Genomic DNA, 23,464 nt, shown 5'->3' on the forward strand with positions numbered 1-23,464 from the left:
TTACCACCTCACATTCTGCTGTGTGTGTTGATCACGTCTGTCCAGGACTCAATCTAGCACATCAGACTAGCTTATCACAGTTGCCTCTCCTAAGCTCCTTCTTTCTTCTGTTGCTTCGCCCAATATTGGAATTCAGATGGGAAACTCCTCAGAGAAGAGACATGACTCTTTTTGCTGAAGTTACTCTGTAAAGAACTATGTATATGGATAGCACTCTGGTCGTAATAATTGATAAGATAAAATGAGAAGAAACTGAAGGTTGACTACTTTGAGGGGAGGGATTTAAATGCTCTTTATTGATTTTATTAAGTATTACAACTATTCCATTCGTTGTTGAAAAGAAAAGAAAAAGAAAGAAAGAAAGAAAATCACGAGAAACACCAATACATGATAAAAAGATTCAACATCATATGTCTCCGATACATTAAATCACAAATAAATAACCTTCTTCTCATTGAATGTGACTTCCATCCACCTCACTGTAAGTCCTTTCTTCCTTCTTTAACTGCATCCTTTTTCACCTTATAATTCACCGGTATTGTTAATCGAAACACATTAAAGATTTTACTTGGGAACAATGTTTTTTTAAGTACTCCCACTTTTTTAAACTTTTGATTTGTTTTATTCCTAATTATTTCTGTCATCTTTGCAAGTTCTAAATACTCAAATAGTTTCATCTGCCATAACTCTTTCGTTAGAATTTTCTCTCCCTTCAAAAGAGAGAGATCCGGCATTTGCATGGTGGAATCTGCATCTTCCTCCAAACTGAGTATACATATTCTTCCCACTGCGGCAGGCAGGTAAACAGTGTTTCCATGTGCTCTGGTTTCCATCACAGTGTCCCATTAATTGTGCCAGAAGTGGTTTAATCCTGCTGGCCACATGACCTGGAAAGCTGTCTGTGGACAAACACCGGCTCCTTCGGCCTGAAAAGTGAGATGAGCGCCACAACGCCATAGTCGCTTTTGACTGGACTTAACCATCCAGGGGTCCTTTACCTTTTTACCTACATATTCATCCAACCCATGTTGCATTTTTAGACTGTAAATATGCAAGAGCAAGTCCTGTGTCATCAGATGCAACCATTCCAGAATAGAAGCGAAGTTAAGCTTTGCCTTTTATGCTGGGCTGTGTCTGAGATTGTCCCATATGGATTCTTTTTCAATGTGTGTCTGGGACAATGTGTCAAGTCTGACCATAATTTCAGATTAAAGGTAAAGGTCCAGTCGCAGACGACTCTGGGGTTGCAGCGCTCATCTCGCTTTACTGGCTGAGGGAGCCAGTGTTTATCCGCAGACAGCTTCCGGTTCATGTGGCCAGCATGACAAAGCCGCTTCTGACAGAGCAGCGCACGGAAATGGTGTTTACCTTCCCGCTGGAGCATTACCTATTTATCTATTTGCAATTTGACGTGCTTTCGAACTGCTAGGTTGTCAGGAGCTGGGACCAAGCAACGGGAGCTCACCCTGTCATGGGGATTCAAACCACCAACCTGATCGGCAAACCCCAGGCTCTGTGGTTTAGACCACAGCGCCAACTGCATGCCAATTTCAGATTAGTAGAGGTGTTTTCTTTCTTTCTTTCTTTCTTTAATTAATTTTTAAAAAGGGAAAATAAACTTTATTGAGTGGATGAACTGGATAGCTCAGTTGGGAAGAGCTTGAGACTCTTAATCTCAGGGTTGTGGGTTTGGTCTCTACATTGGTTGAAAGTTCCCTCCATTGCAGGGGGGTTGGACTCCATGACTGGTGGTCTCTTCTAAGTCTACGATTCTATGATTTCCTGTTTCCCAGTCTCTATCTAGGCAGCTCAGATTTGCAGGCAAAGCTGAATTTCATTTTGAAGCAAAAAGAGTCATGTCTCTTCTCTGAGGAGTTTACCATCTGAATTCCAGCAAGCTCTGTAACTAATCCTAATGCAATAGTTGCCCAGCTATGTAATGAATAGGGTTTCTTCACCTTTTTTCAGTAAGCAATAGTGCAGCCATAATGTGGGTCTCCCTTTGATAGATCTGAATCTGATGTACAGTCATACTTCATACTTGCTCCTTGTTAATATCACTCAGGCATTTACATATCCTCTCCCATGCCAATTTCCTTGTCCATGGATGCAAGTCAAACATACATACCAAATGTTACAGGGTGTGGAATAAAAATAATAAAAATCATGTTGGCTAATGCAGAAAAAAATTCTGAGAGCTCCACACACACGAGACAAGTAACAGTCCATACTTGTGGCACAGGAGAAACAACCCCAAAATTCTCAGGCAGTATAATCCCATGCATGTTTATCTGGAAGCAAGTCACACTCTGTTCAATGAGGCTTACTCCATAGTGAGGTGAGGTTGGCAGCCTTCATCTTTGTGTACTTTTAGACATGCATCTGGATTTGTAGTAGTGCCCTACAGGGGTGATAAACTGTGTATCTGATTGTAAATCTCTTGAAGCCATCTACCAAGTTGCTGCATTCATTTTCAGAAATTAATTTTTAAAATAAGCAATTGTTTCTGCAGGCAGCAAGTGAATTCCATCCCACCCATATTTTACAACACCACTGTAAATTATTCCATTTAAATCCATAGTCAAGTCTGCATCATTATCCCTACATTGTGTGAGAGAGATAATAACGTTATGAAAATTAAACTCCAAAAAAACTTCCCAGAATGTTTCCTTTTTACTTTAACTCAAACCGCTCTTGACAGGAATGTCTTTCTTTAGCCCATTGTGACATGGATTTTTAATGCAGAAAGCCAGTCAGGAGGCAGGGGTGCTTGGTCCTGATACTCATTGCTGCTTTAGTAAACCATTGTTTGGTTATGAACTTCAAGTTACCCACCAGCAGAGCAGAGTATGAGTCATTAAGTATATTTCTTTATTTATATGGTGCATCTTAATGGTTGCAAGAGAAATGTGATTTTCTCTAGTTAGCTTATGCATGTTTTTCACTACACTTGATGACTCATAGATATATATGGGAACAAGAAAGCTTTGCATCTGAGCTGATATGACACCTCTATTTCTGGCATTAGATCTGTGTTGGCCTATTCATACCGACCTCACCACTTGATTCTGCATTCATGAGTTGGTGAGTCCACCTATATAAACAAATTCTTAAGGTCACAGTAGAAGCAACCTCCCCGCCCACTTTCGCTGTAGGGCAAGAGCTTTTCTTTCTTCCTGCCTTGCTTTGTGCCTCTTTAAAATGTTTCTCACACTAGCTGGGTGTGTTGACTTTTGACTTTTGCCTGACATCTGTGAAGTGGGGAAAGGGTCTCAATGGCGGTGGGCAGCCTGTGGTTGGACTACAGTTCTCAACAACCTTTATCATTGGCTTTGTTGGCTGGGGTTGTTGGGAATGGAGTCGAGCATCATCTGGAGGGCCACAAGCTCCCTATCCCTGATCTAAACCGAGAGCTGTGCATGGGGTGGTATAGGCAAGCCCTCTGTGTGTCGCAATAAATGCTTTGAGGTTTATAAGCAGCGTTTTCCTTCTAGGGAAAAAAGGTGCTGGTACTCATCATGAAGTTGTTACAGCAGTGCCATAGTTTTAGCCAGTGCTTTTCTTCCAGAAAAAAAGATGCCGGTACTGTTTACCCTTGAGTACCCTCCAGAAAAAGCACTATTTCTATATAAATACAGCTCACCAAATGAATCCTCTTGGATTGTATGGTTACATTCAGGATCCTACACTTCCCAATATCCCCAGCTAGGTGTGATCTCCCTATTACCAAGTAACCTTTTCTCCCTAGTGAGCATCATGCTATATTTTGCACTCAGGTACAAATACCTAAGTACAAAATAGATACCACACCATAAGCACTCTGCCACTGGCCTTTTCACTTCAAGTGTGAAAATGTCTGTTTGGCACAAATATTTAGTTACATGGAGGGGTGGGTATGTAAAAAAAAAAATCACTACTTAGACCTTTAACATGGTAGATAATGCTTTCTCATCTTGTGCACCTACTTTTTAGTGAAATAGCACTGATGTTCACTGGAAGAATAAGTTAGATATGTTTTGTACAGCAAAAATGTAAACCAATATTTTATGGTTTTAAAAAAATATCCACCCAGCAATAATGTGTCAGTGATGAAATATTCAACAGCTTAAATTCCTGTGCTAATTATCTTGCCACAGTTTAGGCAGGACATTTCACTATTCCTTTTCTTTTACAGTTTTGTAATAAAATCTTAATTTTGCTTCACCAAGGCCTTACCTCAAAAGCTTGCTAAACAAAACGTTGTAAACTAAGCCAAACATAACCAGTCAAGTGTCTGTAATAAAGGGCTCTATTTGGATTTATTAGGCAAAAATAAGAGGAAAGCTTTTGCAGGAACAGATTTAATATATGGTGAATTTTAAAACCAATATATCCAACCAGCTAGTATGTATTTCCCCCTACATTTTAGAGTTTTCTGTGAGGTTAACCCCGCTCTGGATTGTTTGCATCACATTGTTGCTTGTAAACGGCCACATTTTTAACGATGCCTTTTCTTCTATAATTTTGCACCTATAAAGATTTGACTTCTCAAATGTCAGATTTTACCTGGATCATTCCAATGTTTATGTATTCCTTTGCATGTACAATCAAAGCCATCAAACCTTTTCTTCTTATGAATGGACACATCTGGTGCTCTATGCTGGTCTACAACTGTAATAAAGTGTTGATTGATTGACATCTGCTGCTCAGCTTTTCTAATTTGGGGACTGGAGGAACAGGAAATGGAGTTATGCTCCCCTTACAGTATGAGTGAAGAGCAGACAACAAAGCCAAAGGTGTTGTGCCGGTTATGTATTTGTTTCTTAAAACTATATCTCACCCTTCCATTGAAAAACTCTGAAAGTACAGCTTTATGACTGGTAGAAACAATTTGATAATGCCCCCCCCCCAAACAAAAAGTGGTTTTGCTGGAGCAAAGGCAGAGTTGGTGCCAATTTTGTTTTCACTGTGAACTTTGTCAACAACAGCTGATGATGGGAGGGGTGCATGTGCTACTGGGCTTACAAACCCGTCTTAAAAATAATTTGTTAGTTTTTTGTTCTTTACTAATTCTGCCTCCTTAAAATTATATTGAGGGGTTCCCATCAATAATTAGAAAAAATGGCAGGTAATGGGTAACGCTTTGCTGCGTGATTGGTTGAAAGAGGCTTTTGTTTTGCTGTACATGGTGGCTAGACATGATTTGGCAGCACACTAGAGATTATGTATAAAATAGCTAATAATGGCTTTACATCCTCCCTTTGTTGGACTCCTTTCCTTCTCTCAGGAATAATTTTCCTCTTTCTCCAACAGCTCATCTCCAAAGAGCCTAACAGCAGTCGAGCCATTGAAAAGCTGCAGTCAGAGCACACAAGCAAACAACAGCACATGGAAGACCTAGAGGCAAGGCTAGAGGTCAGTGTCTTTCAGTTTGCTGGTAATTGCATTCCGGAGTTACTATAAAGCAGAATTTGCAGTGGCAGATGGACATTTCCATTTAATTTCCCTGTATGATTTTTTTCTACGCCTAATGTTAAATTGTCTGTTTCATAAAGATGGTCATGTTTGCCATTCGCAATGCTTGAAGTTAGGGTCCTTAGAAAGATTCTCTTTTTCTCTTTGTTAGTTTTTGTGGGTTTTTCTTTGGTCAGTATTTGGTTTAGTCCCTCCATCCCAGGAAGCTAAAACATTAAAAAAACTTTTTACCTGAGTCTGAAATTGTACCAAAGAAGATTCCAGGTGAGCCTCAGTGCAAAGGGCATTCCACAACTGGAGAAGCACCACCGCAAAGGTTTCTCACCTATAAGCCATCTGCCACACAGAGCAGAGGCAGTCCTTCAAGTATCCTGCTTCCAAGATCTTAAAGGTCAAAACCAGCACATTGAATCATGACTAGAAATGGACAGAGCCAGTGAAAATGGTGTGCTATGCTTGTATGTAGCACCTAGTCCCAGTTCGCAGTCTTGCATCCATATTTTAAACTAACTGAAGATTTCAGGCTATTTTCAAAGGCAGCCTCACATAGTACATTGCAGTAGTCCAATTGGGAGAATACCAACTCATGGCTAACTGGGGCAAAACTATCTCTGTCCAGGTAAGACCATTGTTTTCATACCAGCCAATTGGCAAAAGGCTCTTGGGCTGCTTCAAGAAGTGTTTGCAATCACTCAGCATTGGTGTTCACACGCTTGAGGTGAGACAATTTTGTTCTGTCATAACCAGCAATTTCTCCATCGATGCTGAGCTGGACAAGCACAGTGCTTTTTTTCTGAGGGTACTCAAAGGTTTGTGTTGCTACTTTTCATGCATCTACATGCTGGACTTTTTTGTTCTTTGTAGTCTGTAGTTTTGATAGCTTGTGTGTTTAGTTTAAATGTTTTGCTTTCATCTGTTGTACTGGTGACTTTAAATTACTGTATGAATAAGAAAATAAAAATATCTTCCATTCTGCAGGCTTTTTACACACACTTAGTAGTGCTAAACTTATTTTTGTACTAAGCTACATGAAAAGTATTCTAGGAAAACAATACCTAACTATAATTTCCTCTGGAAATGTCAGTGCTGTTGGTGTTTAAGCCAAATGCCAAAAATAAAATTTCAGAGCCTGATACTGGCCAGCCTTGGCCTTGCCAGTTCCTGTGCCATCCCTGGATTAAATCAGTGCCCAGGGAAGAACATAATACAGAAAAGAGAGGCAGACAAATAATTGACATATATCAGAACTAAGATTTTGGCTGCAGTTCACAGTAAGGCAACTTACAAAACAGTCCTATACAAGTTGACTCAGAAGTACTCCCAGGTAGGTTTATATAGGTCTGTAATCCTAATTACAATTTACTCAAATATGGTTTAGGCAACATACTGTTTTCAGGATTTCAGCTTTTATCTGCACATAAGCAGTGTTACGTAGAAAAGACCAAGGAAAGGCCAGTTATGAGAGAAATATGTTGACCTAAAAGACCCCCAATCCTGTTATGATAGAGGTCATGTTCAGATACTTACTGGGCTAGCAGAACCCTTCACATTGCGGAGGAAGAGGCCTACCTCCTCCCTTCCACCAAGCAGATCATCTCATGTGTGATACAGACACTTCCCTTAGATGCTATTGACACATTATTTCATAATTCTTCTCCCAGGCACCAGATTGGGTGCCAGTGTGAATATGCCATTGGTGCAAGTCACTGACATTTTCATGGTGAAGGGGAAAACCTTGCTTTATAATGTAACACCTTCCATTCACCCAGGGAATATCTGGACTGAGCCAAAAGTTATCTTGGCATGGTACCTCTCCATTATTTATTTGTAGCATTTCTACCTCACTTTCCTCAGCTATCCAAGGACCCAGAAGCAGCTAGCAATGATGCTTCATACAGAGATATTCACTGTACGTGAAATAACCCTAAACCCACAACATGAGATAGTCATATGCATCAGATGAAAGGGAAGCTTGAACTTTGCCAACATTCCAGCTCATGTATTTATGAGCTTGTTGGGGTGGGGTTTGGGCAGGAAGATTTGCATTCTTTTCGAAAATATGAAAAGGCAGACAACAGCAGTCCCCTTTCAGAGCTTGTGGACAACGAAGAATAGAGTGTTGCTTGTCTTTCTAGATATAGCTCAGCTAGATGGAATGCAAAGTGAAGTCTGGGCTGCCAGTCTTGAAGGGTGAGAAAGTTCATGATGCAACAGATGTCCCATAAAATACAGTGGCTCTATGCCACATTTATATTACTATGACACCCACATAGATTTTATACTGATGATCAGCACCTTGACTTTACCTCAGAAGGAACTGTCGGGGTTCTTGTATAATAGTGCGTTCTCTCTGATCAAATGTATGAATGGTTGCTCACCCCCTTTCCTGGGTGGGCGATGGTTGCAGATAAATATTGTTTGGAGAAAGAGAAAAATCACAGTTCAGCTGTGGATTAATGTCTCAAAAATAGAATTAGTCTTTTCAAATGACATATTTTATTAAATGTAAAAATCAGTGCCCACAATCTACAAATGTATTTGGGATGTTTGAGGAGTGTTTCCTGTGGAAAGCTTTATAGCTATAATTTAATTTAATTCATTTAATAAATGAAGTAATTCATTTATTAAATATATATAATTCATTTATTAAATATATATCTCACCCTTCATCTGAGGATTACAGAGCAGTTTGCAGTATAAAAACACAAAAAAATAACAATAACAAAAAGAACAAAACAATAGCACCCCCTCCATCAGATGTGTGCTCACCTAAATAGGTATAGAATATACATTTTGATGACAGAAAGGAGGAATTAATAGCAAAACCACAAGGTCAAGCAATGTGAATGTTTAGGATATATTAGATTTGAGTAAGGGTAATATGTGAAGTTTTTTATATGTTGAGTAACTTAATGTCTTGTGCAATAGCATACAGTTTTGGGTGTTGTTTATTTGTTTCATTATTCTCAACATTCCATTTTGTGCTCTGTGTGTGGACAAATCTAGTCTAGTCCTTATTGGAGATGGATGGATGGATGGACGGATGGACTGAGTTCCAGTGTGGAAGTAATCCAGGCCAGATGGATGTGTTTAGCCCTGCAGTGAGCTGAATTTTTTCTTGCTTGGTGATCACACAGCAAAAGAGAAGGCATTTCCACCCTTTAGTCTGACAACATAACAAAATTATCTGAAACAATATGTCAGGCTTTGGGGAAACAGCTTCCTCCCTTCCTTGGCCGTGGATAAGCAGATCAAAACAAAAATAGTCGTTTACCAGTTAAAGAAATTTTTAATGTTCACAGTGAAAGAACAAAGACTCCATCTCGGAGGAAAGGTGCTCCCAATTAAGGTTTCCATCCACTTCTCCCCTGAAACACCCTTGTCACTTACTTGTCTGGAAACCTGATCTCGCAACCATTTGGCCTTCTGTGTAGCTTCCATTTCTGCTCTCCTTGACCTTGGACTGAGCGCTTGGACACTTTCCAGTGAAAGGGAATCTGTTAATTCTCTCTCTCCCTGTTCTTCTCCTAGCTGTTCCCCACTCAGTTCCGCCCAGCTGTTGTCTTCCAAACTATATCCCTCTGTAAACCACTGCTCCAAATCTATCCTGCTCCACTGCTCCTGGGCAGCTTCAGGATCCTGGTCAGGAGCAGGGGGAGGGGGAGGCCCCCACCATTCTTCATCAGAGTAGCTCTCAGCCTGGTCTCTGACACAATAAATAAAATATTGAAAAACACACAACTTAACTGAACTATTTCTACGTAAATCACCAGATACAAAAACCAACAGCAACACCTTCAACCAACCCCCCCCCAAAAAACAACCCCCGCCCCCAACACACTTCTGCAGTCAACCAGAATACTGGCAGTTGGGAGAAAATTTTCCATCCATAGAATGGTAGTAGCTGGAAAGGGACCTCAGGGATTAGTACTAGTTATAGTATTACTACTATTTATCACCTGCAGGTCATAGGGTGGTTCACAACATAAAAATACAAAATGAAAGCACAAAATACATAATAAAGCAAAAGCAAAATATGTGCAAAAAGACCTCTTAATGGAGAGACCACCATCTGCCAAGGCAGTTGGTTCCATCCTCAAACAGCTCATGCCTTCAATAAGTTCTTCCTACTGTTTAGTAAAAGTTTTCTCCTCTCGTCCACCAACCTGGCACCTTCTAGATGTTTTGGATTCCAACTCCCAGCGCAGCCCCAGCCAGGTTGGCTGTATCAGCTGATGAGAGGTAGCAGTCTAAACTACATGGACAGCTTGATGTTGGCAAAGAGTGCCCTTGAACAGGGCATCCAAGACTGTGGTTCATGGACCACCATTGGTCTGTGAGTTTCATTCAGATGGTTTGCAGCATGTCCTCATTAAATATTCATATTGAATTTTGCTTTTTTTATTGCTTCTTTTAGTTCTTATGTTGTATCCTCTTGTACTGCGGTTTGTACTGCGGATTGGAGGCAAGTAGAAGGCTTGTTGTTTTAGAGAGAGTGTTGAAAAGGTAGGTAGGTGAAGGTAAAGGACCCCTGAACTGTTAAAGTCTAGACAATGGGGTGCAGTGCTTTTCAGGCTGAGGGAGCCAGCATTTGTCCACAGACAGCTTTCTGGGTGTTGTGGCCAGCATGACCATGCTGCTTATGGTGCAACGGGACACCGGGACAAGTGCCAGAGCACACGGAAGCACCGTTACATTCCCACCACAACAGTACCTATTTATCTACTTGCACTGGTGTGCTTTTGAACTGCTAGGCTGGCAGGAGCTGGGACAAAACAATGGGAGCTCACTGTCGAGCAGTTTTGAACTGCCAGTCTACCGATTCGCAAGCCCAAGAGGCTTGCTGGTTTAGACCACAGCACCACCCACTCCTATTTAAAAAGTAGTACAAGCAAACTATTGTGTACACACTTCTTTTTAGAGCTGGCACCTCAGTCTAGGTTTACTACAATTCCCCTTGTATGTAAGGGGGCACCATTGCAGCTCCAACCTCCCCCACCTCGTGTTGGGCTAGAACTGTTCTTCTCGGCATGTGGAAATACATTTCCCATGATGCCTTTGCCAACCAGCTGTGAATGCTGAGAGGCCTATAGGCTTTGCCATACTCACGTTGGCATCACTGCCCTTGGTACTTTTCTTGATTCAGACTTCATATGGGTGTATGAAGTAGAACTGTGATTTATTTTATAAATGAGTTGTTGACTGGAACCAGGCAGTTGCTTGCTTCTCTTTCTTTCTTTTTTTATGAAATATTTATTAAGATTTTTCAGATTCAATACAAAAAAAATCAAAAAAACCAAAAGAAACAAAAAAGAAAAAAATTAAAAACACATGAAATTTACAATTCCATATTTTCATTACCATATTTCCCTGACTTCCCCACACCTCCCCTTCTTGTATTCCAATTCAAATTGTTTGTTCAACAAGTTCCTATCCCCAATTTTTAACCTTTTTATATATAATTCATTTTTTAAAAAAAAACCAATTTTGACTTATAGACATCAATATTTGTACCTCAATACACAAACCTTTTTCTAAAGTCGACCCAAATTCCATTCCACGAATTTCCTAATTTTTATATTAATAACCAAACAAAAAAAATAAAACAGAACATAATTATACACCCTTTGGATTCTCAAACCCCACCACCCCCTTTCCCGGTTTCGATCCCCAACAAATATCCATCAGTCTTAATCTTCTATCAGCCTGGAGATCTCACGTCCGAGGCTCTTAATTCTCTCTCAGTTCCTCTCTGCCGGTTTTTTTTATAGTCCTTAATATTAAACTCCAAATCTCGGAGGAGCTCTGTCCCAATAAAGTCTATATTTCTTCCAGCCAGACCTCCATACTTAAAAGCAGGGTCCAAAAGTCCAATTGTCACAAAAACTCCAGCTTCCACTTTAATCAGATTTGTAATCCATAGGTCTTCAGGTCTCCACATAAGGAGATCTCTCCATTCTTCAATCGCCAATTTAAACCAGAATTTCATCATCCAATACTTATTTTCCTTTGTAGTCATCCTGTCAGGCCTCTGGTTTGATTTCTTGTTTTCCTTTGTGAGCATGATATCAGGCCTCTGGCTCTCCTTTGTCATTTGCAAAATTACAGCTCCTCCTTCCTTCTCCTCAGAAACAACATATGTCTCTTTCTCCACACTTTCAAGATTCTCAAAGTTCTCTTTTTGACCAGCTGCATGGGCTTCCTGAGTCAAGTCCTTATCAAATTCCGTAATGTTATTTACTGTTAAGTTCAAAGTTGTTACATTTGTAGCCAAAACATCAATTTGGCCTTGTAACTTTCCCAGGAGAACAAATACTCTGTCCAGCCCAGCCTGAATTTTCCCTCTTCCAGCCATTCTTGTAGTGTCCCAAATCCCCCTCTAGAGGGATTTTGGTAACTTAATATTCTTTCCAGTTAAAATCCAAAAGTCAGGTTAATTTGTATCAGTTCTTACTTATTTTCAACAAAATATAACCAGGTTGCAGCAAATGTATCCAGCAGAGACAGCAGAAACAAAGTTCTCTTTTTCCTTTTTGACAGCTAATTTTGACAGCTGTCAAACTCCTCTATATCTCCTCAACAGGCTCTCTCGCGAATCGCTCCCGGGTCCGGGGGGGGTGGCACTTCAACTCTCAAAATTAACTCTTATCCTCCAGTACAATTACTTATACTTGTATCGCCAAATCGTGAAATTAATATCTTTTGTCCACTAGAGAAGAAGAAATTCTCTCGACCTTAGTTAACTAGTCCTTGCTTTAGATTTTTTACAAGGCGGGGAGGCGGACTTCCTGTTTGCGCCTTCCCCGATCGTTCCAAATTCCAAAGAAAATTTCCTTAAAAAGTCCAATTTCCGTACTACTCATGGGTTGTTACTTTTAGAGTCCGATTGTTCACAAGAAGAAGTCAGCGCCCTCCGACCATGGCTCGCGGCTTCACTCCACAGGAAAAGCAGTCGACTCTCAGCACCGCGCCGCTCACCCCGTCCCCCGTTCCGAAGCCTTTAAAAAGGCTCCTTCGCAGGTCGGGGGGGCGCAAATGGTGCCCACCGAGCTTGCTTCTCTTTCACTCTTTGGCGTTCGCTTCAGGATGCGAATGGGGCTCTGGAACGGATCCCATTCGCATCCAGAGGTACCACTGTAGCCCATTCTAAATGTAATGGGAAACCAGAGTTTCCTGTTATCTGTTTTAGCCACAGTGAGAGTAGGTTTCATAGAATCATAGAATCATAGAGTTGGAAGAGACCACAAGGGCCATCGAGTCCAACCCCCTGCCAAGCAGGAAACACCACCAGAGCACTCCTGACATATGGTTGTCAAGCCTCTGCTTAAAGACCTCCAAAGAAGGAGACTCCACCACACTCCTTGGCAGCAAATTCCACTGTCGAACAGCTCTTACTGTCAGGAAGTTCTTCCTAATGTTTAGGTGGAATCTTCTTTCTTGTAGTTTGGATCCATTGCTCCGTGTCCGCTTCTCTGGAGCAGCAGAAAACAACCTTTCTCCCTCCTCTATGTGACATCCTTTTATATATTTGAACATGGCTATCATATCACCCCTTAACCTCCTCTTCTCCAGGCTAAACATGCCCAGCTCCCTTAGCCGTTCCTCATAAGGCATCGTTTCCAGGCCTTTGACCATTTTGGTTGCCCTCCTCTGGAAACGTTCCAGTTTGTCAGTGTCCTTCTTGAACTGTGGTGCCCAGAACTGGACACAGTACTCCAGGTGAGGTCTGACCAGAGCAGAATACAGTGGCACTATTACTTCCCTTGATCTAAATGCTATACTCCTATTGATGCAGCCCAGAATTGCATTGGCTTTTTTAGCTGCCGCGTCACACTGTTGGCTTATGTCAAGTTTGTGGTCAACCAAGACTCCTAGATCCTTTTCACATGTACTGCTCTCAAGCCAGGTGTCACCCATCTTGTATTTGTGCCTCTCATTTTTTTTGCCCAAGTGCAATACTTTACATTTCTCCCTGTTAAAATTCATCTTGTTTGTTTTGGCCCAGTTCTCTAATCTGTCAAGGTCGTTTTGAAGTGTGATCCTGTCCTCTGGGGTGTTAGCCACCCCTCCCAGTTTGGTGTCATCTGCAAATTTGATCAGGATGCCCTTGAGTCCATCATCCAAGTCGTTGATAAAGATGTTGAATAAGACCGGGCCCAAGACAGAACCCTGTGGCACCCCACTAGTCACTCTTCTCCAGGATGAAGAGGAACCATTGATGAGCACCCTTTGGGTTCGGTCAGTCAGCCAGTTACAAATCCACTGAGTGGTAGCATAGTCAAGACCGCATTTTACCAGCTTCTTTACAAGAATATCATGGGGCACCTTGTCAAATGCCTTGCTGAAATCAAGGTAGGCTACATCCACTGTGTTCCCTTCATCTACCAGGCTTCTAATTCTGTCAAAAAACGAGATCAGGTTCGTCTGACATGACTTATTTTTCAGAAATCCATGCTGACTATTGGTGATCACAGCATTCCTTTCTAGGTGCTCACAGACTGTTTGCTTAATGATCTGCTCCAGAATCTTCCCTGGTATTGATGTCAGACTGACTGGGCGGTAATTATTTGGGTCCTCTCTTTTCCCCTTTTTGAAAATAGGGACAACATTTGCCCTCCTCCAGTCTGCCGGGACTTCGCCTGTTCTCCAGGAATTCTCAAAGATGACTGCCAGTGGTTCTGAGATCACATCTGCCAGTTCTTTTAATACTCTTGGATGCAGTTCATCTGGCCCTGGAGACTTGAATACATCTAGACTAGCCAAGTATTCTTGTACTATCTCCTTAGTTATTCTGGGCTGTGTTTCCTCTGCTGAATCATTTGCTCCAAATTCTTCAGGTCGGGCATTGTTTTCTTTATCGGAGAAGACTGAGGCAAAGAAGGCATTGAGGAGTTCAGCCCTTTCTGTGTCCCCTGTTTGCATTTCACCATCTTCTCCTCTGAGTGACCCCACTGTTTCTTTGTTCTTCCTTTTGCTACGAACATACCCATAGAAGCCTTTTTTGTTGCTTTTAACCTCTCTAGCAAGCCTGAGTTCATTCTGTGCTTTAGCTTTTCTGACTTTGTGTCTACACGTGCTGGCTATTTGTTTGAATTCCTCTTTGGTGGTTTCCCCCCTTTTCCATTTTTTGTACACATCCTTTTTTAATCTTAACTCAGTTAAAAGTTCTTTAGATAGCCACCCTGGCTTCTTTAGGCACCTTCCATGTTTCCGTCTCATTGGTATTGTCTGAAGTTGTGCTTTTACTATCTCCCTCTTAACAAACTCCCAGCCATCATGAACTCCCTTTCCTTTTAGTATTACTGTCCATGGGATCTCACCCAGCACTTCCCTAAGTTTTATGAAGTCGGCTTTCTTAAAGTCGAGAAATTGTGTCCTAGTATGCTTGGCTGCTCCTTTCCGCTGTATAGTAAACTTGAGAAGAGCATGATCACTCGCGCCTAATGATCCTTCCACTTCTACCCCACTAACCAGGTCATCAACATTGGTTAGGACCAGATCTAAAATGGCTGTTCCTCTTGTTGCTTCTCCCACTTTCTGGACAATGAAGTTGTCTGCAAGGCCAGTGAGGAATCTGTTTGACCTTATGCTCTTGGCTGAGTTTGACATCCAACAAATATCCGGGTAATTGAAGTCCCCCATTACTACTATCTCCCTTCCTTTTGCATGCTTGGCCATCTGTTCCAGGAAGGCATCATCTATGTCCTCCGTTTGGCTTGGGGATCTATAGTAAACTCCCACAATGAGGTCCCTGTTATTCTTCTCTCCCTTAATTTTGACCCAAATGCTCTCACTTTGGCTTTGAGGTTCTAAATCTTGGATCTCTTCACAGGTATACACATCCCTGACATATAACGCCACTCCTCCTCCTTTCTTGTCTGGTCTGTTTCTCTGAAATAGATTGTATCCCTCCATTATTACATTCCAATCGTGGGACTTATCCCACCAGGTTTCAGTGATTCCTATTATGTCATATTTAGTTTGCTGCACCAAGAGCTCAAGCTCATCTTGTTTATTTCCCATGCTTTGCGCATTAGTGTACAGACATTGAAGTCCATTAATCATTCCCCCGTGTCTCTTATTTAAGGATTTTTTCCTCCCACCACTAGGTCTGCGTGCTGTTTGCTCCATTCGGTCTATGACATTTGGATGATCATCTTCATCAATTGATAGACTCCTACCTTCAGGACCACTGTCTCCCCCCCCACATTAGTCAGTTTAAAGCCCTCCTGATGAGGTTTCTGAGATTTTTTGCAAAAACATTCCTCCCAACCGTTGTGAGGTGCAGCCCATCACTTGCCAAAGTCCATCTTCAAGAAACTGCATTCCATGATCTAAGAATCCAAACCGTTCCTGTTTACACCATTTGCGAAGCCAGTTGTTCACTTCCATATGTTTTCCCTTCCCAATTCCCCCTCTTTCACTTTGGCTTTCCTTGCCAAGCACTATAAAGGTAAAGGTAAAGGGACCCCTGACCATTAGGTCATCTTGCTTTATTGGCCGAGGGAGCCGGCGTACCGCTTCCGGGTCATGTGGCCAGCATGACTAAGCCGCTTCTGGCGAAACAGAGCAGCGCACGCGAAGGCGGAGACCCTTCAGAAATCACAGGCGGGTGAAGCCTGTGAGCGTGGGACTCAGCGGGCACCCTTTGCACCCCCCAATTCGTGGGGAAACCTGACTACGCGCTCCGGAGCGAAGCGGGGCGAGTGGCGCGGTGCTGTGAGACTATCTACAGAAACATTGCAAAATTACAGAATGTTAGAAGGATGCTGGAATGGTTATGTGGTTTTAGCAGTAATGTTACAAAGGAGTATGTAAAAATGGATTGTTAACAGGTGAGAATGTAAAGTTACAATATACTAAGATAAATTATTAAGATAAAAACAAAGATGGAAAGGATTTGCTTAATTAACTAATTGAACTAGAACACAAAAAAGGGAGGTGTGAGGAGGTCAAGGAAACAAGCAAATGAAAGATAAGATACGGATAAATTGATTTGTTTTTAATTGTTTTTATTTTTTGTATTTTTTCTGTATTTTGTATTTTTGTTTTATTTTCCTTTATTTTTGTAATTCTTTGAAATTTTAATAAATATTATTTTTTTAAAAAAAGAAGAGCAGCGCACGGAAACACCGTTTACTTTCCCACCAGAGCGGTACCTATTTATCTACTTGCACTTTGACGAACTGCTTGCACTTTCGAACTGCTAGGTTGGCAGAAGCTGCTCTCTCGTAAATCACTCTCCTCCAACAGTCCTTTCCGCTCGAGCGAGTAATCGCCATTTTTGTCGTTCCAATGAAATACAGTCTAGAAACTCGCTCTTTAGCTTTTCCGACCTGTTGCATCGTAAATTAGCCTTTTTCCAGTTCGCAGTCTCCTCGAAAATAATATATCTTCGGCTCGCCCTCCCCGACCAACTCCAGCAACACAGGTCTCTTATCAAGTTTCCATTCTTACTGCGTCACAAGAGAGCGCCCTTCTTCTTTCCAAATCCTTCACAGAGTAAAACCTTTAAGTTCATAATTATTCCCACACAATTCATTTTTAGTCCCATTTGCAATTAATTTCTGTGACAGATCTTCAGGGGGAGGGTTATTAGTAATCACATAGAGCAAAAGAAATAAAAAGTCGTTCCCCCCCCCCTTAGTTCCGGCATTCCAATCCACATACCATATGCTTTGATGTAATCTTCCATCTCAGTCCGTCTCAGTCTTCTTCCTTTCAGTGGTAAAATTGTTAGCAGATAAAAACCTCCTGCGTCTCTTGAAGCATGTGCGTTATCTTTCCCAATATTTTCCTTTTAAGTAACGCAACTAGTTTCACACCTGGAAGCAGCAGCGGAGGAGTTCCGAGGCCCGCCGAGGGTTGTGCACCCAGTGCCTCACCCCCTCCTTCCGAACTTGGGGGTGATTTATGGCAACAGCGGGTGAAAACGGCATCTCTCCCCCCTGGAGAGATGAAAGGAGACTGATATACTCCCCATAATCAGCCTCTAATTACCTCGTGCGAGCTGGATGTTAATATCCGCCATCTTCCAAGGCGCCCCCTAGTGGCCCCCTGTACTGGCTTTCCTTCATCTCCAGTCAGACTCTTCGCAGGCGTTTGATTCAGCCATGTCCCTGACAAAATGGCAGCCTTCAGCTACCTAACACTGGTATGGAAAAGGGCCATAGTTTAGTGGTAGACCATCTACTTTGCAGGTTCAATCTGGTCCCAGGTTCCATCCCCAGCATCTCCAGGTAGGGCTGGGAGAGATTCCTGTCTAGAATCCTGAAGACTCAGTGCCTGTCCCGGCAGACCAGTGTTTCTCAAACTTGGGTCCCCAGCTGTTGTTGGACTACAACTTGCATCATTCCTAGCTAGCAGGGCAAGTGGTCAGGGATTATGGGAGTTGTAGTCCAACAACAGCTGGGGACAAAGTTTGAGAAACACTGGTGACACTACTGAGTGAGATGGACCAGTGGTCTGACTCAGGCAGTTCCTATCTTCCTGTGTTTGCCCATCACCACTGCCAGGTGAGCCCACAAAAGACCAAAAATGGAGAAAGAGTCCCACAAGAGGGCACTTTGCCCAGGGCCCCCTCAAAGCTGGAGATAGCCCTGGACTCCATTACTCCATTTCTCTGTATGTGTAGACCAAGCTTAACATTATATATTCTCAGATACAAAAAGTATAAAGACACACTGCGAAGAATTCAACAAAGAACTGCTGGTTACAGCACAGATTGAGCCTTCTGCAGAGTGCTTTAACCCTTGACCCAGACTTCTGCATTGTCTCCAAGCTCCTTTGTCCATGGAACATTAAGAGGACATAGCAATAAGGGTGCCATGCAGATCTGAGAAATTGCCTCATAAAAGATGTGGGAGGTAATGAAAGATGAAGTTTATTGTCATTCCCATTTAGGTCGTTCATTCAACTTACCCAAAGGATCAGACTGGTTACCTGAAGAACGTCCTTGACTTCTGGGAAGAGCTGCCTTCCAAACTGTTAGTTTGTGACTCAAGCACCCAGGAGACCCCATCCTTTCTGGGCCCTTTCCTGGTAGCAGCAGCCTTGAAGAAGCACCTGTCACATTAGGACAGAGAGTTTTGAGTGATATGGATCTTGCTGTACTTTCTGCACTTATAGGCTGCCAGTTTTCTTAAGGTGCTTTGTCCGAAAGCACCTCTGATATAACAGGGCTTGTCTAGTTAGTAAGACGAGATTAAAACTGAAGAAGTAAATACTGTCTATGATTAAAAAGGTGTGACCATAATGTTAAAGGTCTTGCACAGGGAAAAACTGGAGTGTAAAAAATGTTTGTGAGTAGCAGTTCTCCCTATGGGGCTATGTAACATTCGTCACTTACAATGTGTACAGGAACAATTGTATGAAGGACGTCCATGCCAGCACCTCATGCGTCCTGCTGGCTGCTGGCATTAAGTGGAGATTCCTCATGCATTCTGGTTGACTTACCTTCCAAGAGGCTTGCAAACACTGTGGCCCACTTGTGGAGCTCTTTGGTGACTTCCACGTAGGAACTGTGAGTTATGAAAGGCTACTGTTACAGGACAGGGGTAGAGAATGCACACCCCTAGTGTGGGTCATTATTTCAGTCAAACCAACAATTCTTGCTTTGCCATATGGGCACATGAAGGGGCTGAGCCTGACAGAGCTTTTATGTGAAATTTGCTAGAGACAACTCTGGAGATCACTTCCTTTGTCTGCCTTGGCAGGAAGCTATAACACTACATACTTCCTCCATTCCTAGGCAGCCTCTCTTCATCATGTGTCAGGGACTAGTTAGTAGAAGAAGAAGAAGAATTGGATTTGATATCCCGCCTTTCACTCCCTTTAAGGAGTCTCAAAGCGGCTAACATTCTCCTTTCCCTTCCCCACAACAAACACTTTGTGAGGTGAGTGGGGCTGAGAGTCTTCAAAGAAGTGTGACTGGCCCAAGGTCACCCAGCAGCTGCATGTGGAGGAGCGGAGAGGCGAAACCGGTTCCCCAGATTACGAGACTACCACTCTTAACCACTACACCACACTGGCTATACCATTTCTGTAATGTAATTTAAAAAGGGAAGGAAATTAAACATATTTTTCAAAGTAGTCTTTTTCCTTTGCTTCAACCACCATGCCTTCCATTGCTGGGACAATCATATTCTTGTTCCTCCAGGGCGGCTCATGTAACTGGTCTCACTTTAGCCCCCAAGCTTGGAGCTTTGGTCTTATTTTAATGGGAAGGCCATGAGGAGAGGATGTGTAAGCAAAACATAAGTGCCAGAAGAACACAGCAGGCTGCTGAGAGATAGCCACATTGAAATTCTGCAGGGTGGAATGGTAGGAATCTCTTTCAAAAGATCTTTGAAAAGATCCTTGCCCCTCCAGTCCACAGAATTTCAATTCCCTGTACTCCCTGGGAAGAGAGAATAATTCTTATACCTCTGTATTGTGGATATGCCCTCTCAACAATTCTCAGGATTCTTTGGGGACACTATGACTGTTAATGTGGTATAAATCAATACAACATTGTATTATGGAGTGAATCATCTCAAACCTGAATCCAGAGAGGTGTTTTCTGCCCACCCATCAGCTACTTTGGTTCACAGAACCAAATCGTAGATATGCAACTAACATACTCAGAGTAGAGCCATTGGAAGTGCTCACTACACTTTTGTGACTTTTCTCAAAGAATCTTGGGAATTGTACTTAATTGAGGTGCTGAGAATGCTCTGTATCACAATTGCAGCTCTCAGGGACCACAATTTCCTGGGCCCTTTGGGGAAAAGATAATGACTAGTTAATTGTGTGAAGCACAAAGGACGGGGAGAAATGTCTGTGGATCAAACTGTGGAGCCCTGAGCGGGACATCATAGCAATGCAGAAACACAAATGATATTTACCATAGTGCATTTAGAGAAGGATGTATTTTGGGGACCACACCAATGCAGAAACACAGCTGATATTGCCTAGAATGTATTTAAGGAAGGATATCTTGCTTTGCGGGGAAGGGAGCAGCACAGGTTTTTCCATGTTTTATATTTTTTCCTTCTCACCGTATTTAATTAACAGTATACAATCATCACCCGGTGCTTGACAGAGAGCTCTTTAAAAGGCACTGCTTTAGTAGCACATTCACCCCTAAAAGAATTATCCTTTTCTATGTCCTTCCCCTATAAAACATCCTCATTGCTTTTGTTTTAATACTAAAGTTCCTCCTGAAAAAGAACGTGCAGTCCTAGCTTATACTCCCTGATGTACATGACATCAAGCCAGAGAGAGAGAGAGAGACACACACAAAATCAGTAACAGACCTGTGGAGTTTGGGAGGTGCACATATGGTAAAATGGAGGGTCTGTTGATTTTCTGTATTATAGCTTTGTTGCCATAACTGTTGCAGCAGGAATGTAAAAACCAAAATATATTGCCAGAAAGTACACACACAGTCCTCGAACTGTGTGACTCATCGCTTACAATTGTTGCCAACAGTCCCACAGTGCTTCTGCCTCCATGAAACAACTTTTTTTTTACTGTTCAGTTCTTCTTCCCCTCCCCTCCCTTCCCTCCACCTCAGTTCCTTGCAAAATTATTATGTATATTAGAAAACTGGACAGCCAAGAGCATTTTTCTCTCCTACTTCAGTATCAAAGTGCAGCTGGACCCACTGTGACTAGAATGTTGCACACAGCACTCCTCTCTTCGATAATCTAATCTAATGTTTCTTTTCAGATTTGCCAGGCTAATTCCACTGTGAGTAATAAGTGTGAGTATCAAAGCCGAGTGCTTGGGTAGAAAGATACTGGCAAATGGCATTCTCTTGATGACAAAACAGCTGTGTCGCCCTTCCAAGCTTCCTTGGCCAAATACAGAGTTGTAGAACTCTGTTTCTTCTGAAAGTGGCACAATGATTTGAAAATGCTTTAGCAGGGTTAGGGTTTCCCCTGGCACTTCTCTCCTCAGTGTTGTGCTGCCTTCCAATACTGGTCCTTGGTGCTGCTCACCACTGCAGGTCCCCATCTGTCCCCTCCACTCAGTCAGGGAGGTGCTGAGGAGAACACCAGGGTGGCGCTGGGGTGGGACAGATAGGGAAGTTCCAAAGGGTAGGTGCCACCTTCACATCCTGATATGATGGTATCTGCAGGATGTCTTTATTGCAGCATGAAAGAATCAGTTGGGTGTGTAGGGAATGAGATGTTATTTTAGGTATCCTGGTTCCAAGCTGTATGGGCTATTGGTATTGTACACTAATATCAGCACCTTGAACCTACCTAACCCCATAGCTGGCATGTGACATATGTGATCAAACTTCCTGACTTCCCTGCTCCCTTGAAAACGGGGGGGGGGGCACCAAAGTTGATCCAGGCAGCAGTGCTGGGAATGTGTTTTGAAACTACACCTGCACACAGACCCATAGATTAGGGAAATGCTATAGTAGAAGGGCTGGCCCCTCTCCTCTCCTCTTTTGCTCAGATCAGTTTTGGAACCCCCTCCACCTTAGCAGGGGAAAGAGTCAAGACACCTGATCACAGATCTTCCACGTCAAGTGTGGTTAAGTCCCAAGCCTAAATGTTAAGCCTGATGTATAGGAATTATGTGCTTTGCTGTTGACCTGCAGCTGATCCCCCCACCGCTAATCTGTTCTTCCCATATATACGTGCTGGCTGTTAACTCCCCGTTTGGCATTCCTCAAGCATTTATCAATGAGCGTTCAAAAGTCTCCTCAAGTTGGGACCCTGGCTCATTGGCAGCATTTGGCACTGAAATGAAACAGACCCAGGCTTTGAAATTAGCCTCAGGACTAAACGCAATTTCCAACTCCAAAACAGAGGGAGACAACAGGCTAGTGATACTTGGCACCAGCCAGCAGTGGTGCATTTCTCGCATAGCGCCTAACTGCCTAACTTTGCTTTGCAAAGCTGAACGTTTCCAAAAAGTGATCTGGAAAATGTTTAACTGCCAGACATCTAGGGTTGCGTCAGGCAGTAGTGGATAGATAGAGGAGGATTAGAGGGAGATTTCCAAGGCTTACTGGAACATTCTGGACAGTTTACAACTGGATAGGGTCCTGTGCCCTGTGTGGATGTACTGAAATGTGGGGAAAGGCATGCTTGGTCTGATGTTCTGTCTTCTCTGCACTATGCAATATGATCTACACCCCAGGCATTCACTCGGTGGGTGTTTCTGACCCACCATGTTTTCTGGTCTGCCACCCAGTTGCTGGGCAAGTCCTCTGTGTTTGCTGTGCCAGTCAAGCAGCAAGAACAGGAAGTTTGTCACCAAGGCCCTTGTCACTGGTTGCTAAACATAGCTGGAAGGGCCAGCTCTACCATTAGGCACTGAGCCAGCTGCTTCAGATGGCAGGTGCTGAAGGGCATGGGACAGAGCTAGGTGTGCCACACAATCTGCCTTACACTTCCTAAGCTAGTCTACTACTCTCAGTGGTGCCCCATCACCAGGGTTAAAGTAAGATCCAAGTGCAAATCTGCTTGGCTTCTGTAAGTGGAATGCGGGGGGGGGGGGGTGTCTTACCCTTTGCCCCAGGCAGCAAAATGTATTGGGCCAGGCCTAGCTGCTGGTGGGTTACAACTTGTGCAGGTCTGAACCATATCCTGCCTCTTCCATATTTATTGTCTCTCCAAAGAGGAATATTGTGAATGCAGATTCATGAAGGATATATCTGTCGCTAGCTATTAGCCATGGTTGTTAAATGAAACCTCCAGATAGGCAGGCAATATCTGAATTCCATCAAGAGGAAAAGGCCATCTCCATGCCCCAGAGGTACCTGGTTGGCTGCTGTTGGAAACCTGGGTCTGATCCAGCAGGACAGTTCTTTTGTTCTTTTATCCAATTAACATGATCAGTGATATGGGTATTTTAATTCCTCCCATGGATTCCCCTACCCTCCCAACATTTTACATGTGAAATTAGGAACATGGCTGTGCATGAACAGGCAGAGCTAGAAGCACTGTCCAGCAGCCCAGTGTTTTAGCTGCTCAGCGTTGCTGAGTCCAACACAGCCCTACGTGCT

At 42.7% G+C, this 23,464-nt stretch overlaps 1 protein-coding gene across 12 annotated transcripts in view; it reads left to right on the forward strand.

Moving 5' to 3' along the window:
- Nucleotides 1–23,464, forward strand: part of LMNTD1 (lamin tail domain containing 1) — a 221,718-nt gene that overhangs the window by 49,913 nt on the left and 148,341 nt on the right. For all 12 annotated transcript variants that reach the window (XR_014539395.1, XR_014539396.1, XR_014539397.1 and 9 more), the window contains one exon: nt 5,293–5,394. Coding sequence is in view for 8 of the 12 variants with exons in the window: in XM_083575219.1 (XP_083431345.1) it covers nt 5,293–5,394 (102 nt within the window). In the remaining 4 variants the exon portion in view is untranslated. Of the gene's footprint in view, nt 1–5,292; nt 5,395–23,464 lie in introns of those variants that run through there.

This window comes from Podarcis filfolensis (genome assembly GCF_964270895.1).
Source record: "Podarcis filfolensis genome assembly, chromosome: 10".
In the NCBI taxonomy this organism is placed as follows: Eukaryota; Metazoa; Chordata; class Lepidosauria; order Squamata; family Lacertidae; genus Podarcis; species Podarcis filfolensis.